Source organism: Pinus tabuliformis, chromosome 1_2 (assembly GCF_031772625.1).
Source record: "Pinus tabuliformis cultivar Carrire ecotype Pingquan chromosome 1_2, CPIR1, whole genome shotgun sequence".
Classification (NCBI taxonomy): Eukaryota; Viridiplantae; Streptophyta; class Pinopsida; order Pinales; family Pinaceae; genus Pinus; species Pinus tabuliformis.
The window spans coordinates 44005365-44021795 of NC_142298.1; the positions used below are offsets into that span (position 1 = coordinate 44005365).

At 38.3% G+C, this 16431-nt stretch overlaps 1 protein-coding gene across 1 annotated transcript in view; it reads right to left on the reverse strand.

The window, feature by feature from the left end:
* Positions 1–6700: 6700 nt before the first annotated feature.
* The window catches only part of LOC149204344 (uncharacterized), a 38116-nt gene continuing 28385 nt past the window's right edge, over positions 6701–16431 (reverse strand). The window contains exon 2 of the mRNA XM_089397099.1: positions 6701–7062. Coding sequence (XP_089253225.1) covers positions 6701–7062 — 362 coding nt within the window. The remainder of the gene's footprint in view (positions 7063–16431) is intronic.

Here is a 16431-nt window from a genome sequence, read left to right on the forward strand (position 1 = left end):
CTGTACGGAAGGGATACTTGGAGTGAAATCCTTGCACTTGAAAGTTTTAGAGTAAGGATAAAAAGAAGAGCTTCAGATCTATCCTCCATCTGGCTCTTCTTTTTCATCTTTCTCATCATCTTTCTCTTTACCCTGATGATGGATCCCATTTGGGATTTGAAACGTTGGTGTAAAAATTCTACTACTGTGGATTCTCCGGTCAAAAATTCAAGAAGCACAAACCACAGATCTCTGAAATCCAATATCTTATCCCTGTACGGAGGGGATACTTGGAGTGAAATCCTTGCACTTGAAAGTTTTAGAGTAAGGATAAAAGGAAGAGCTTCAGATCTATCCTCCATCTGGTTCTTCTTTTTCATCTTTCTCATCATCTTTCTCTTTACCCTGATGATGGATCCCATTTGGGATTTGAAACGTTGGTGTAAAAATTCTACTACTGTGGATTCTCCGGTCAAAAATTCAAGAAGCACAAACCACAGATCTCTGAAATCCAATATCTTATCCCTGTACGGAGGGGATACTTGGAGTGAAATCCTTGCACTTGAAAGTTTTAGAGTAAGGATAAAAAGAAGAGCTTCAGATCTATCCTCCATCTGGCTCTTCTTTTTCATCTTTCTCATCATCTTTCTCTTTACCCTGATGATGGATCCCATTTGGGATTTGAAACGTTGGTGTAAAAATTCTACTACTGTGGATTCTCCGGTCAAAAATTCAAGAAGCACAAACCACAGATCTCTGAAATCCAATATCTTATCCCTGTACGGAGGGGATACTTGGAGTGAAATCCTTGCACTTGAAAGTTTTAGAGTAAGGATAAAAAGAAGAGCTTCAGATCTATCCTCCATCTGGCTCTTCTTTTTCATCTTTCTCATCATCTTTCTCTTTACCCTGATGATGGATCCCATTTGGGATTTGAAACGTTGGTGTAAAAATTCTACTACTGTGGATTCTCCGGTCAAAAATTCAAGAAGCACAAACCACAGATCTCTGAAATCCAATATCTTATCCCTGTACGGAGGGGATACTTGGAGTGAAATCCTTGCACTTGAAAGTTTTAGAGTAAGGATAAAAAGAAGAGCTTCAGATCTATCCTCCATCTGGCTCTTCTTTTTCATCTTTCTCATCATCTTTCTCTTTACCTTGATGATGGATCCCATTTGGGATTTGAAACGTTGGTGTAAAAATTCTACTACTGTGGATTCTCCGGTCAAAAATTCAAGAAGCACAAACCACAGATCTCTGAAATCCAATATCTTATCCCTGTACGGAGGGGATACTTGGAGTGAAATCCTTGCACTTGAAAGTTTTAGAGTAAGGATAAAAAGAAGAGCTTCAGATCTATCCTCCATCTGGCTCTTCTTTTTCATCTTTCTCATCATCTTTCTCTTTACCCTGATGATGGATCCCATTTGGGATTTGAAACGTTGGTGTAAAAATTCTACTACTGTGGATTCTCCGGTCAAAAATTCAAAAAGAGAGATTCGTCAGCAAAAGATTCTTCTACTATAGTTTCTATATCATTATGGGGTAAGTCACACAATAGTTTGGCGAAAACCAAGGATTTCTTTGATTTGGATTTTTCAAATTCCAAATCAAACTCTTGTAGAATGTCTATCCACTTCGAATATTTTCCCCCTAGCAGTTGTTTCGTGAGAATGTACATCATGGGGTTGCAATCTGAAATAACAATGGTATTTCAAAGAAGTATATAGTGACAGAATCATTGAACAAATTGTAGAGCTTCCAAGGCTAGTTTTTCCATATGTGCGTATTTAATATCAATTTTAATGAGATTCCTACTCAAATAGTAAATCACATGTTCGTTGTTAGAATCATCCTCTTGGACTAACATCATCCCAATGGTGGCATCAGATGCAGCTAAGTACAGAAAGTAGTCTCGATGATAATTGAGTGGATGCAATAAAGGAACATTAGTCAGTGCATGCTTTAATGCATAAAGAGATTTATCAACAAGCTCATCCCAAAAAAATGGAATACCCTTTTTCAACAGTTGAGTAAAACCCTGTGTTAGTTCAGCATAATTGTGGATGAATCTACGCAAAAAGTTTGCTTTCTCTTGCAAACTTTGGAGTTGAGTAAGGCTAGAAGGAAGAAACAAATTCAAAATTGCCTCTACCTCGAGGGGATCGACACGAATTCCATCCTTCGAAATGATGAAACCTAGAATCCGACTGGATTGTGCACAAAAGACACATTTGTGTGGATTCAAGTGAATATTGTAATGCCTACACCTAATGAAAAACACTTTTAAGTGCAATGGGTGATCCTGTCGTTTCATGGAATGAGTCGGGAGGTCATCTAAATAAGGCTAAACAATATGCATGATATCGTGGAATGAGTAATACATTGCTCATTGAAAAGTTGCGCCAACATTTTTTAGTCCAAATGGGAGTTTGTGATAAGCAAAAGTTCCCTGTGGGCATATAAATGTGTTTATATTGATTGACTGGGAGTATGTTTGTTTAATTGTAGCCAAAAAATCCATTCATAAAGGAAAAAATTCATTTCTAGCACAATCGTCGACAATTTGATCGATATACAAAGTTGGATAATTGTCCTTGGGACAAGCTTTATTGATATCTCGGTAATCAACACACACTCAAATAGTTCCTTGTTTTTTGTTAACGATCACAATATTTGATACCCAATCGGTTAAAGGAACAGGGTAAATGAATCCTGCTTTCAACAATTTCTCAACCTTAGTTTTGATAGCATCAACTTTTTGCGGACATATTGGATGCAATCGTTGTTTAACTAGCTTAGCATCCAGATAAGTTTTTATTTCATGTACAATAATGCTAGGTTCGATTCTTGGTATCTCTTCATAAGACCAGGCAAAAATGTCACAAAATTCCTGAAATAGCGCTTTGTAAGTTGAAATCTCTTCTAATGAACAAGAGGCTCCTATATGAATATTTTCAATTATTCTAGGTTTCACTGAGATATCGATAGGCATCATTGTTAATATGTTCCCTAAATTCTATTCAGAACTGGAAGAAAGGGTAGATATTGGATTTTGAGGATCGTTAAGGGTCTCAGATGAAAATAATGATGAGAATTTATTCTCAATTTTATCAAAGGATGGTAAGAAAGTTGAACGATGATGAGTATCATTCCACGAAATTTCATCCAAGATCATAACTTCCATAATCCCTTCATCAGTTAAATTTTTTTTGTTAAAAGGATCAGGCATAGAGATTGGTTCCAATCGTGACAAATGAGAATATTGATCAATGATCATATTCATTTGATCATCATTAAAAGTTGATGGGTTGGAAAAATACTGAATGGACTCATAAGCTAACTCAAAAGGACTACGAGGAATTTCATCGCCATATAAGATCATTTCTGATTCTGATGGTACTTTCCATGGATCTCCCATTTCGAAAGTACTTGATGTAATCATGTTGATCTATGCTTCATTATGAAGAAGAACGAGTGGAGGAATGCGAAATTTCCCATCAAAGATGAGTCTTTGAGCATGCCAACACCAACCTCTTCATATGGAGTGGTGGATTTTTCAACAAATGGGATATTTCCAGTAGAATTAGGGTCAGAGGTATAATAGGAAAATTGATCTACTTTCACAATTTTTCCTTTGTGAAGAAACATAATCATCCTAAAATATGACGAGACTACTTCCGTCATGGCATAAGTCCAACTCTGACCAAAAAAAAAATTATAGTCAAGTTGAGCATCAACAACCTCAACGTCTATTGCAACTACTTTTCCCTCTAACTCGATTAGAAAATCATTTAAAAGTCCATATGGACGAAAACCTCTTCCATTAAAGGCTTTTAAAATTGTGGGAGATTGATTGATTGTTGGAGAACCTAAGGCCTTCCAATAGGCAATGGACATAATACATGTTGATGCTCCTTCGTCAATCACTGTTTAAAAAACTCATCGAGTTTTGACGTGAACTGGTATCTAAAAAGCCAGTTGATGTGGGAGACACGGGACATGATTCTCGAGATTGAAAATAATCAAATGGGAGTCTTGAGGATCTAAAGCTCCTATGGCTGATAATAATAATTTCCTTTGTGCTGGAAAAGTTTGCAACACTTCAAGGGCATACATGGCCAAAGGTGACATAGCCAGAAATTTAACGATGTTATAAGTGTGGGCAGCCCTCTCATGAGGATTAAAGGTTGACTTACGAAGCATACCCTCAGGATGCAAATGAATTATCATATCAGGATTTGGTTTTTCAATATGTAATGGTTCAGAAGAAGGAGGAGTAGGTATGGAAGTTTGTTCAAGTGAGCTGGAGTCATCTCCATTTTCAACAGGACTCTTTGACACATAATCTTTGGATCTCATTGCTACCATAACTCTCGAAGACATCATCATGATATCTGCCGATGGGGATGAGGAGGATTGGTCATGAGAGACCATTTTACTATCTTGAGGAGGAAAAGGATCATTCAAAAAAGCAGGTGTGGACAAACTTTTGACAAATTTGGAAACTTCGGCCTAATGAGGGCACTCCTTAGTGTAATGATCTTCCTCAGAAATTAAGGAAGGATATTGAGGTTTCCTCTTTTCATCAGATGGTTTGTTCTTAGTTGATTTCTCCTTAGAGAGGTTGTCTTGTTTAGTTTTGCCTTTTCCCTTTTTCTTATTTGTAGATGACTTACCCTTGCTAGTATATGAATCTACAATGTTGATTTCGGAAATAATTCCGGGAGAAGGATCTTCATCAAGTGAATCAGATAGAGCCGAAACCTGAAATTCTTAGAATTTTTCTTTTTGTTCTTATATTTCTCACTCACAAAACCTATCATGCCATCTGCGACATATAATCCTAGAAGAGGTGGATTACTTGGAGTAGATTAGGGTAAATCTGGGATCTTTTCACACAAAGTACCAGACTGAGTATAAACAAGATTGAGATATTGAGCGTGGGAAATTACTTGCTTTTTAGTTACAACACCCCCTTTAGCCACATCTTCAGTTATTACTGGTAAAAGCGACTTTATGAACCATTTGGCCAAAATCTGGTCTGGAATGTAAACTTTAACTAGGCGACATCTTCGTCTCCATTCGTGAATGTGATCTGAGATATGGGTCAATGTTGACTACTTTAAAGAAGTCAAAAGTTCAGTGCCATTTTCATACCAAACGGGTAACTGAAAATGGGTCAAAAAGGTTATAGCAAGGGCATTAAACGTGTTGAAGGAAGCGCACAACAATTCTACATACCATTTGGTTTCCGAACCAATTAAGGTTTGTTGAAAAAGTCGTAATCTAATAGAATCATCATTTAATGAGTTGGTTGCACACCAAATATGGTAGATCATGACATGGTTGGATGAATCTTCACCTGACTTACCTTCGAACTTAGGAATATCACTGGGCAACTTAGTAGGAATAGCTTTCCAATAGGGTAAATAAAAAAGTGGATCATTAGTTAACCGAGAGAGGTAAGGAAAATCCAAAGTTGCAATAAAAGGCAACTCACAATTAGGGTCCTACGATGGATATCGATAACCCTGAGGGGTGAGTCTTGTGCCAGAAGGAGGATATCAAGGATATCCTAGGATAGCCTAAGAAATTGGAATTTGCATACCCTCTGGGTATCCAGGATGAGCCATACCATATTGTAGTTGAATAGGTTGTTGAAACGTATGACCTAGGTACGGCTAATTCTGGAAGGGAAGGTTCTGACCCATTTGACCTTGAATAAATTGTCCTTGAAAGGGTTGACTTTGCAAGGGTTGACCTTGGAGAAATTGAGTTTGAAAAGGTGTACCTTGAACAAATTGACTCTGGGGTTAAGCTTGGAAAGGTAGCCCTTGAAAAGGTACTTGCATATGTGGGACGCTAGGCTGAACAACAAGTATTTTGAGGTGCTGACGAAATTGTAGGAATCGATTGAACACCATATGCCTGAGGTAAAGACTGAACAAGTGGTTGCATAGTAACTTGTGATGTAAGAGAGATAGTTATTTTCGATACTCCTGGAATGGGATTTTTAGGTGAACTTGAACCTGGGTTCTAAACAGTCGTTGACATGGCAGACTGCCCCAAGGTTTGATGAGTGCTCGAGGCGGGTTTCTGAAGTGATTTTTGCACAGGTGTCGATGGGTTAGCCTGGACGGTTGGTTGGACTTGAGAAGACATACCTTGAAAAGGAAGTTGTTGTATAGGTTGTCCAAGAGGTTGGCCAAGTTGATACAAAGGCACTTGAGAAGCAACAAGAATTGACTATTGAGAAGGGTTCCAGATTGTATTCAATCTAGGGTAAGGCATTCCAATGGCGGGTTGAGGCATAACAAGCTGACCAAAACTGGTTTGAGGAATTTTAACATAATTAAAGTAGTTTCTAGCGGGGGGTTTCCCCCCAGCTGCAGGGTAAGTTCTACCAAAAGGTTTTCCTCTAGGTGGAGGATATGATGGTTGCCCCCCAGGTGGATAATAACCACCTATTGGGTTAGCTTGTGGATTACCAACATTACCAGAAATCATATTATGACTTGTTCAAATGCCAAAACTTCATTGGTAGGGTTAATTACACCAGTTGACATGTTTGAAGATGAGTTCAAGGAAGAAGCTCCGAAATAAGCTCATGCGAGAGAGTGATAGCCAGGTGGTAAAAAAGCACCATACAATGTGGACTCCAAGAAGTGGAAAACATAGATGTATCTAAAACAACACTTATAGGAATCATTCTAGATCAGTAAAAACTGGGTACGATAGAATAAGGAGTCGTGTAACGCGGAATCCCTTGCCCTAAAAAGTTCAAGTGTGTAAAATACCAATAGGTAGGGTGAAGAGATCGAAACAAAAGTTCTGAGATATCTGCAAGTTCACTGGTAGAAACTATAGGTTCTTCCTCTTCATCCGAAACAAGTTCTTCAATGGCAATAATACCAGGATGGAGACTGTCAGTAATGATAATTTTCACACAAGGTGAAAGTGGAGGTTCCAGAATATGTGTTGTAGCAGTTGTATGAATTTCAGGCTCATAAATATCAGACTCAGGTTCGTCAATATTTGGTTCGGAAATGGGTTTTCTATCGGAAGATTCTCCAATATCTGATTCAGTTTGAACAAGTTCAGTAATTTGTAAATCAGGCGTTGGTGAGTGTGATGTTAAATTTTGAGTTTGATCAAATTCAGTTTATGTTATGTCAAGGCATAAAATAGTAGATGTTATAGGTTGATTAACTTCAGTTCCTCTTACATCAAAATCAATAATAGTAGAAGCTTCAGTTTCTGCTGCAGTTCCAGTTTTAGATGATTTAGATTTTTCTTCTTTAATCTTTTCTAACTGAGTGGATGTATACTCAGGGGGATCCTCGAGTATCCTACGTGATTGTCTTGGTAGTTTCACCACAATGAAAAATTTTCAATTTATTAATCACACAATATCTAAATTACACCTAAAGTCTCTAAAAAGTAAATAAAAACAACACAGAAAGTAACGCATGCTAAAAAATCTAGGAGTTCAAACCATACAAACTTACTCTTCACAGAGATCAATATTTATTATTTGGTGATGAAATCCAACATCGAAGAGGTCACGGTGAATTTTTTTATAGAAAATTAGTGTTTGGAATCAATTACCCTGACAACCTGCTTAATGAAATGATTTGGTACAAGTAACTCTGCTATAAACCATATCCAACAATGATTAACCTCCAGAGAGTCCAAGTGAGTCTAGCCAACATCTGTTCTAGGTACAATAGGGCCTTCCCTCTATCGTCACCTTAGGTAGGTCCCTAGGATTATAGTCACTATGTTCACTAAATAAAACAATTTTACCTGGGGGGATAGTTGTAGATCGGACGTACACACCAGGGCATAGTAATAAGCTCAATCCCCTTGAAGGCTCCTCCACATGATCAATTGGAGGTTTACTTTCAAGTGACCCCAGTTACCTTTCGGTATCGTTGTAATACGTGTAAATAAATGTATCTAGGCCAATGAAGTGGGTCAGATCACTTCACCAGATTCGACACGACTTCGTGTTTAACTCATGTCCAAGAAGAGCTTCCCAGAGCAAAACAAAAATAATTGAATTTTCTCTCCCTAACTCAAGATTCTATTGTTCATTTGTATCTTTGGAAAGTTTACTTCCTTCCTTATTCCAAATCCCTACACTTAAGCTACTGTAGGTGAAAAGAGCCCTAAAAAATATAAATTCTAGGTGAATTTTAATTAACGCTTTATTATTAAGCTATTCTTTTACTCGATGGGCGATGAAGGTACTTATGATGTTGTGACACGACTCGAAATCTTAATGCACTCAAAAATGCAAAAGCAACTTTCAAATTCGATGAAATTATATTTAGAGAAAAGAAAGAGTTTTCTTTGATTTTTGACGAATAAAATGCAACTCACAACTTTTATAAATTTTCTGAAAGCAACCAATTTCACTATTTTGTAATGAAAAAAGCAGTCAACAAATTAATTTCCAGATTTCCCTAATTATCAAAATAAACTAAAACACTCTTTTATTCTAATCACTCAAAACTTTCAAGCATACAAAAATCAATCAAGAAGGTTGGAGAAAAGACATATTGTCCTATGAATGCTTTGATTCCATGACAATATTAGTGCAATCGTGAAAATTTTCCCAAGATGAAAGCAGCAACTCCTTTTATCAAGCGAAAATAACCACGATTCTTTCACAAAAGCACAAGGTCTTCGGAAACCCTAATTTGAAATTCAAAGTGATTTTGACTACAAATAAGCAATATTTAAGGCTTAACCAGTGTATTTGAGAGAACAAAGTAAGAATATCACTTACAAAAATACATTCAAGCTTGTTTTGATTAATCAACAAATCAACCAGGAAAACCCCCAAGATATTCTTTCAAGAATACCTAATCTTCAAAAAATCATCAACAAAACAATAAACTGAGTTCAGAAAAGACAACACATAGTCCAAAAAAATAGAATGACACTTTCAGAAAGACAAATTCAGGTTTGGGTTGAAGCTAGCATGAAAGTTTCAAAAATTTTCAAGGCTTACGCAGGTTTCTAGTAGAAAACAAAGCGCATGCGCTCAATTTCTATGATAAAAATGGCGCAGAGCTACGCTCTGTATACAAAAAAAAAAAACACAGGGAGGAAAACCTAAAGAAAAAATAAAAATTCAAGAATCAACCAATCAGATCTAAAAGGCCATTAATTTATGAAGACTTAGGTTTGGATAAATCAGAAAGCGAGGCTAAGGAAAAAGATGAGAACATATACGCTCCCCAGTATGGTCGCTAGTTTATTACACTAGACAATCCCTCTTGCATACAAGAGCGAGCGATCTCCCTAGATCCTAAATGGAAACTAGAAACAATCATGAAAAATGAACTGTCTGTTTCCCTAGGTTGAACTTGTTCGAATTATAAGCAGTCTAGATAATGCAAAAACCTCTTACCAGTTTCACGAAATGCCTAATGAAGATCCCTGGTTGTGACTTGATGCAACTCTTCAATGCTTGATAAGACACGCAAACATAAACCATAAAAGGATCAAACGCACATGCGATATAATAATTCAAACAACTTAGCCTAATGATCAAGGAAATTAGGGATTGAACTTGCCTTAATGAACATAATAAACAATTACAAACTATTCATCATTCACAAAAGACAAAATCAATGGGAGAAAGTGCTCATTTGTATTAATTAGAAGATAAGAGGAGCTTTACAACCTTCGTCTTGATGCCATGAGCTCCCTTCAAATGCCTTCAATATCCTCCTCATATGACAAGCTCTCCAATCTCATACTAACAACATAAGTTTGTATTCTCTGAATTTTGACCTCCTGCATCCCTCAACCCTCTAGTCCTTTTATAGATCAAAGAGAGTGAAGTTTCAGATCCCTAAGAAGAGGATGAATATCCTTTGATGAAGGATTGGCTTACCATGAGAAGAGGGATGGAGATGCATCTTATGAGGGTTATCGTTCGAATAGTCATCACCTGGAAGCTTTTAGTTGGGAAATATTCAACCAACTATGTTTCTAGAATGTACTTTTTATTTTTACTTTCTAGAATTCACCTGCACGGGTTTATAGTTACAGATAGAGTGCAACTTTGCGTTGTTCTCAGAGTCATTTTCAGCGCATGCACGGGAAATTCTAGGTGGAACTTAACAAGGTGTGAGAGCTATTTGACCCAAATTTCTCATGTACTTCAACATATATTGAGTTGTTTGACTTATAAAGGAGTTGGTTTCAACATGTTCACGGATGGTAAAAATATCCATAAATTGATCAAGTGTCATGGTGACAAATTGATGTGTAACAAGCTATTGTAGGGATGTGGACCATTTTTTATGAAATCTTTCTACAACTTCCCTTGTGTCTATATGAATTGTAGGGGTTGGTGGTCTATGTGGATGGTTGTTTCTTTCCCCAGAATGTAACACTTCCATTATCAACAGAACTGTACAATGGAATGCATCTCTTTGTCATAGGTGGGATACTTTTAGACTGTGTCTGAAAGTGTATCACTGTAATATGCCACTGGATTCCCTTATAGAGTAAGAACTACACCAATAGCATAGTTGGAGGCATCTATCTCGATCTCAAATGATTTTTGCAGGCCTGGTAATGTGAGCACTGGTGCAGAGTAGAGGCAATGCTTCAACTTGACAAACTCCTTCTATTGGGATTCAAACCAAAATAACTTTGATTTCCCTCCTCCATTGGTGACTTGACTCAAAGGCTAAGTTATATGAGAGAACCTCAACACGAACCTACCATAGAAGTTGGCAAGACCTAGAAAGATGCGAAGCTCTATTAGAGTGGTTGGGGTTGGCCAATCCCAAATGACTTGTATCTTGGATGGGTCCACATGAACACCCTTCTTATCAATGATGTACCCCAAGTATTGAACTTGGGTCATACCAAAAGTTCATTCCTCCAAATTTCCACACAACTTATGTTGCTGCAGGGTTTGGAGAACCTGTCGAATATGATGGAGGTGTTCTTCCCAACTATGGTTGAAGATCAGGATGTCGTCCAAATAGACCACCATGAATAAGTTGGTGAAGGGTCACAACGTGTTGTCCATCAACCTCATGAAGGTTGCAAGGACATTCGTCAACCCGAAAGGCATGAGAAACTATTCGAAAAGCTCCTCCTTGGATTTGAAGGAAGTCTTCCACACATGGACGGGTTTGATCGGTACTTGGTGATAAAAAAAACTTCAAGTCAATCTTGCTGAAATATTTGGCCCCCTTGAGTTATTCTATAAGGTCATCAATCTGTGGGATTGGATACCTATTCTAGACAGTGATCTCGTTCAACACCTGATAGTCAATACAGAGTCTCCAGGTCTTGTCCTTCTTTTGTACCAATATGATCGATCTCCCATAGGGGGATGAACTTGGCTTGATGTTCCCTTTCTGCAACAACTCCTGAAGTTGCCTCTTGATATCATCATTATCATAACAGAGCATCGATATATTGGTCGATTGGGTAGCAACGCGACTAGGGTCAGATCGGTGGAGTGGTTGACCTGATAATGTAGAGGTACTCCTGTGGTTGAGGTGAAGATGTCCCTGTACTCCTCTACAACCTTGTCCATCTATTGTTTTTGTGTGGAGGAGCCCTGTTTGGAAGTTGTGGCCACAATATTCTTCATGCCCTTAGGACAAATCATAAGGAAAACAAATTTCGTGGTCTAGAAAATGATCTTACTACATTGCTTCTCAGTGATCAAAGAACCGATGATAGGTAGTTATACCTTCGGTGTCTTGTACAACTTATTTCCCAAATTAATAATAACAGTGAGACACCTAGACTCATACACATCATGTTGCTTCCACAAATATGGTTGGCATAATAAAACATCACAAACTTCAAGAGGATAAATATCACACAATACCTCATTTGTGATGCGCTTGATGCTATAGGGAAGATGACATTGTTGGCTGATACGAAGATCTCGCCCTTGGTGAAGCACTCAATGGTGTACGACTGCGAGTGTGGTGTGGTTGGTAGGCCCAACCGCTTCACAACCTTTGTTGAAATGAGGTTCTTTTGGCTCCCACTGTCGACAACAAATTGTAGTAGAGAACCATTCACCCACATCTATGAGTGGAAGAGTCGCTCCCCCTTCTCTGGATCTTCGAGCTCATCCTTCTGGATATTGGTGGTGGCAAGAGTGGCACTAGGCTCTGCATTGATAATTTGTTTCCCTTTGTCATCCCCCTTGTTAGTTTCTAACTCAGAGTCAGAACATGCACTAAATTCAGAAGCCTTCAACTCAGACACCAGTGACTGTTTGGCTCGGCACTCACTTGTGTTGTGAGTGGGGCTCTTATGGAACTCACACAATTTTCTTATGTCCTTCGTTGTCTTTGTGGTGTTGTTTTTGGTTTCGGCTTCAGCAGGTTGTACTAGGTCACCCCGCCTTGGATTTTCCCTTTGTTCTGCGGTTTGGGAGCACCTTTCCCTTTTTTTCATATTTACAGATTCAAAGTCTTGCTTCTTCTGTTTCAATTTATTCTCAATCTTAATAGTGTATCGATAGGTGGTTCCAAGAGAGGAGATGTCTAGGAACTCCATATCGTTTAGGATGTACTTACGTAGATATCCATAATACTTGAGTACCAAATGCTGCTCAGAATCCTTGATACCTAGCTTCATGCAAAGGGTATGGAAAAAATTTGTGAACTCTGACACATCTTGGTCTCTTCCCTACCGCAACATGGTCCACTTTATGTATTTATCTTCATAGCTCCCAACAAGGTAATATTGTTCCTTGATGTCGTCTCGGAAATAATTCCATGTGGGTGCAGCTGAAAATAGTGAGGATTCCCTCTCGCCCTTTTGTTCATAGTAGTTTTCCCATTGGTCCTTGTTTAGTCAATTTAGTGTTCCTAAATTGATGTCATTAATTGTCAACCCGGGGCTCGTAAGCTGATGAAGTGAAGGTGTACTATATGTACTTAAGCAACTTTCTTAGAGCTTTTGTCGTTTGGGGGTGTTGTTTATGGTTAACTTAACTTATCTTCCTAAGATGGAGTGATGATTATAGACAGATGAGTGCAAGTGTGTGAAAAGTGAGTTCTAGATGAGTGAAAGTGTGTGTGAAGGTGATTTCCAATTACTTGCTGAATTTGTAAAGGAAAAGAACTTGAAAGAAATGAATAAATTAAAATGACTTGAAAGTAAATGACCACGTTCTAATGGCATTAGTCTCTATCCATATTGCTGCAAATAAAAGAAACAAGAAAATCACTTCAAGGATTGATGTTAATGATTATCTCCTCCTAACTCCCTGCTTCTACCACATAGTACTGCGTAAAACACGATTAGGAGGTAGCTGAAGACAAATCCAAGAATTGATAAAAACTCTAATCTACTCTAATTGACAAATTGTAACACTACTAAGCCTTTTCCAACATACTGCTTCCTACATATGTGATTATGTGTAACAAGTGGAAAAAGTATTAGTATCACAAGCCAAGACTACTCAAATACAAGCTGCAATTAATTAGTGTTATGTTCTCTTGAAATATAAGCCATTCATGATAAAGAGAGCATAAATTAGCTAGCATCCAACTTGTAAGACTAAGCTAAAACTAGTCTAGAAAACAGAGTAAAAAGGGCAGCATTATGAACAAGACAACTGCAACTACCATTAGATATTAAAGCAAACACAACACACTTAATCCCGGGTGGAAACCTGCAAAGAAGTAAATCTGATCAGTGAAAATAAAGGCTGCAGCAATAAAGAGAAATCAAGCTGTACATAACTCAAGAAAGGAAATTCTGTTTGTAAAATAAAGAAATTGCAGAAATATAAACATGAAAATACTTTACAAGGCTAATACGAACAGGGGCCCTCCATTCATATTATCCACAGAAAACTCAGATGCTCTTAAGACTTCAAAACAGCGTTTCCATTACTTTATATGCAGAGATACATAATCCAAAAGTGCTGGAACAGCTCTTATAAAAACAGAGTTTGAAAACGTGCCAAAATTCTCACAAATACATACACTACAGCATCTGAAAAATTAACATCAGCGTACGCAGACACAAGTATATATAGGCATCTGCAAGATGGCCTAATACGTAAAGCATAAAACAGAAAATAACTGAAAAGCATGCGTATTGAAGGTGCAGTTAACACGTCATAGGTTTCGTGGTCAAGCTGGAGGTCCTGGTCGATATGGGCAATGAATCTAACATTAGATCATGTCCCCCACGGCTTTCAAAACACGGACAGGTCACCTTTTCCACCGACGTGATCAAACAGCTTACGTATCCACGTTAAGCTGCCTTTATTTGACCGAAACTTGACCCCCTTTGACCGGAGGTACAAATGACGTGGTCAGCTGAACTGATGGCACAGGAACCTCGAGCACGTATATTCCAACATGCCCACGTGGCTCATTCTGCAAAATAGCACGTGGAACCTTGAAATCAACAAAATGGCTGCGGGATCATCAGATGGCTGCGGAATCAGCAGATGGCTGCGGAATCAGCAGAAAGCTGCGGAATACCTGCAAGTATGCCAAAAACTAAACAAAACAATCACCCATTAGCAAAGCTCACTTGATCATGTTTAATGACAACTAATGTAATGATCTGGGTGGAAAATGAGGCAAAAGAGAGAGGAAAGTGATGAAAACAGTAGGTAATGATGGATGATAAGGTGTAAAATAGGGACTCTACATACCCCCACTACGAGGGCATTGCATGTCCTCATGCAAAAACACTGATCAATCAACCTGCTGTGATGCTTTTGCCAAGACATCCAATCTCCTCTTCTTTCTCTGTGTAGACACATTTACCCTTGGCTTCTTTACTAAGCATCTAAACTTTAAGTTGATCAAGGCTCTGTTTAGCTTTTTGCATCTCTTCCTTAACTTTTTGTTATTTCTTTGCCACAGGCCTAAATGTAACATGGTGTTATCATGAATCATCTTATCCAATTTGGCTTGCTCTTTCATCTTCTCATTTTCTTGCATGATATGTCGATTTAGAACCTCAATCTCAAAAAGTTCCTGTTTCAAGGAGTGGACTTGTTGTTCTAAAGGCTGAACATTACTTGGGCCAGCGGCTGCTTGCTCCAATGTTTCCAGATAATTATACACTTTTTGCTGCTCCGGGTCCACTTCAGGTGACTTTTTGGGACTTGGTTCATAATCAAATTCAGATCCATGTTCATGCTCAAGTTCATGTTCAAACGGACTTTCCTCATGTGGAGGACTAGTCTCAAAGTGCTCAGCGTGTGAAGGACTTTCCTCCAAGTCAGGACTTGCAGCACCTTTTTGGGGTGAGCTTAAGTCAATGAAGAATGATTGTTTACCCTTTGTGGCCCCTACTTTTCTATTTTGTAATATGCTGCTCCTTCTTACAGAGGTGGTACTCTGTTCTCCTTTTGGTACTTTCTGCTGTTTTTCTTTTGGTACTTTTTGTTTCTGTTTTTCCTCCTTTTTGGAAAGAGCAGTTTTGTGAAGTTTGGCCATTCTCTGAGCTAAGGATTGAGTGTCTTCCTCACTAGTATCCTCAGGAGTGAGGGGAGTTTCTTGGACTACAAATTTACCTTTATCTTGCTTACGTTTCTTCTTCCCTTCTTTCCTTTTCTGAGCAATTTCTTGAGCAAGTTCTGAAAGAGTTTCAGTGATAATTCCTTGGGCTGCTTGGTTATCATCTTCAGTAAATCCAGGATCAATATCCTGTTCAGGATGTTGTATATCAGTTTCCTCATCAAACTGTTCTTGAACAGTTTCCTCTTGGGCAGTTGTTTCAGGCATAGTGGTATCAGGAACAATAGTTTCTGTTTGGGCAGTGGTTTCTTGGTTAACCCCCTCTCCTCTTTTTCTTCTACTTCTTTTTGGCACTTGAGGGGACCCTCCAGAAGTTTCTCCTAATTCTTGAAAATGGTTTCTTATGAGAAACCTCTCCCATGTGTCTCTTTTTTATTTTAATTGTTCCTCTATCAGCAATTTCACAAGACCGTGATGACATAAATGTGCTTCAACATTTCTAGGGTTCTTTTGGACCATTGCACACATTTTCTTAAGACTTGAAAATAGAAAGTAAGGGAGGTTAATATCATCTCCTAGAAAATGCATCATCACCTTTGCATGATAAACATATAAGACCCCAAATCTTCCTTCACAAGTGAAAAATTTCTGCACTAACAAGAGTAAAGTGCTCCACTCTTCTTTAACATAAGAAACCGGAATCCCTTTGGTAAAGATACTTGTGTCCATACCTGGGTTTTTCAAAATTCGTTTCCACTGGTGATCTTGAACTGCCCGGTTCTTAAACCACCTTTCTCCGGTCTGTGGAAGTGAGGTAGCTTGAGCTATGCTGCTTTCATTGACTGTGAATTGTAAGTCTCCTATCTCCACGTGACCATCTTTTTCTCTGAAGGACCTTGCAAAGGCCTTTGTCACCTCCTTATGGTAGCCTTTGAACTTCTGTACGCAT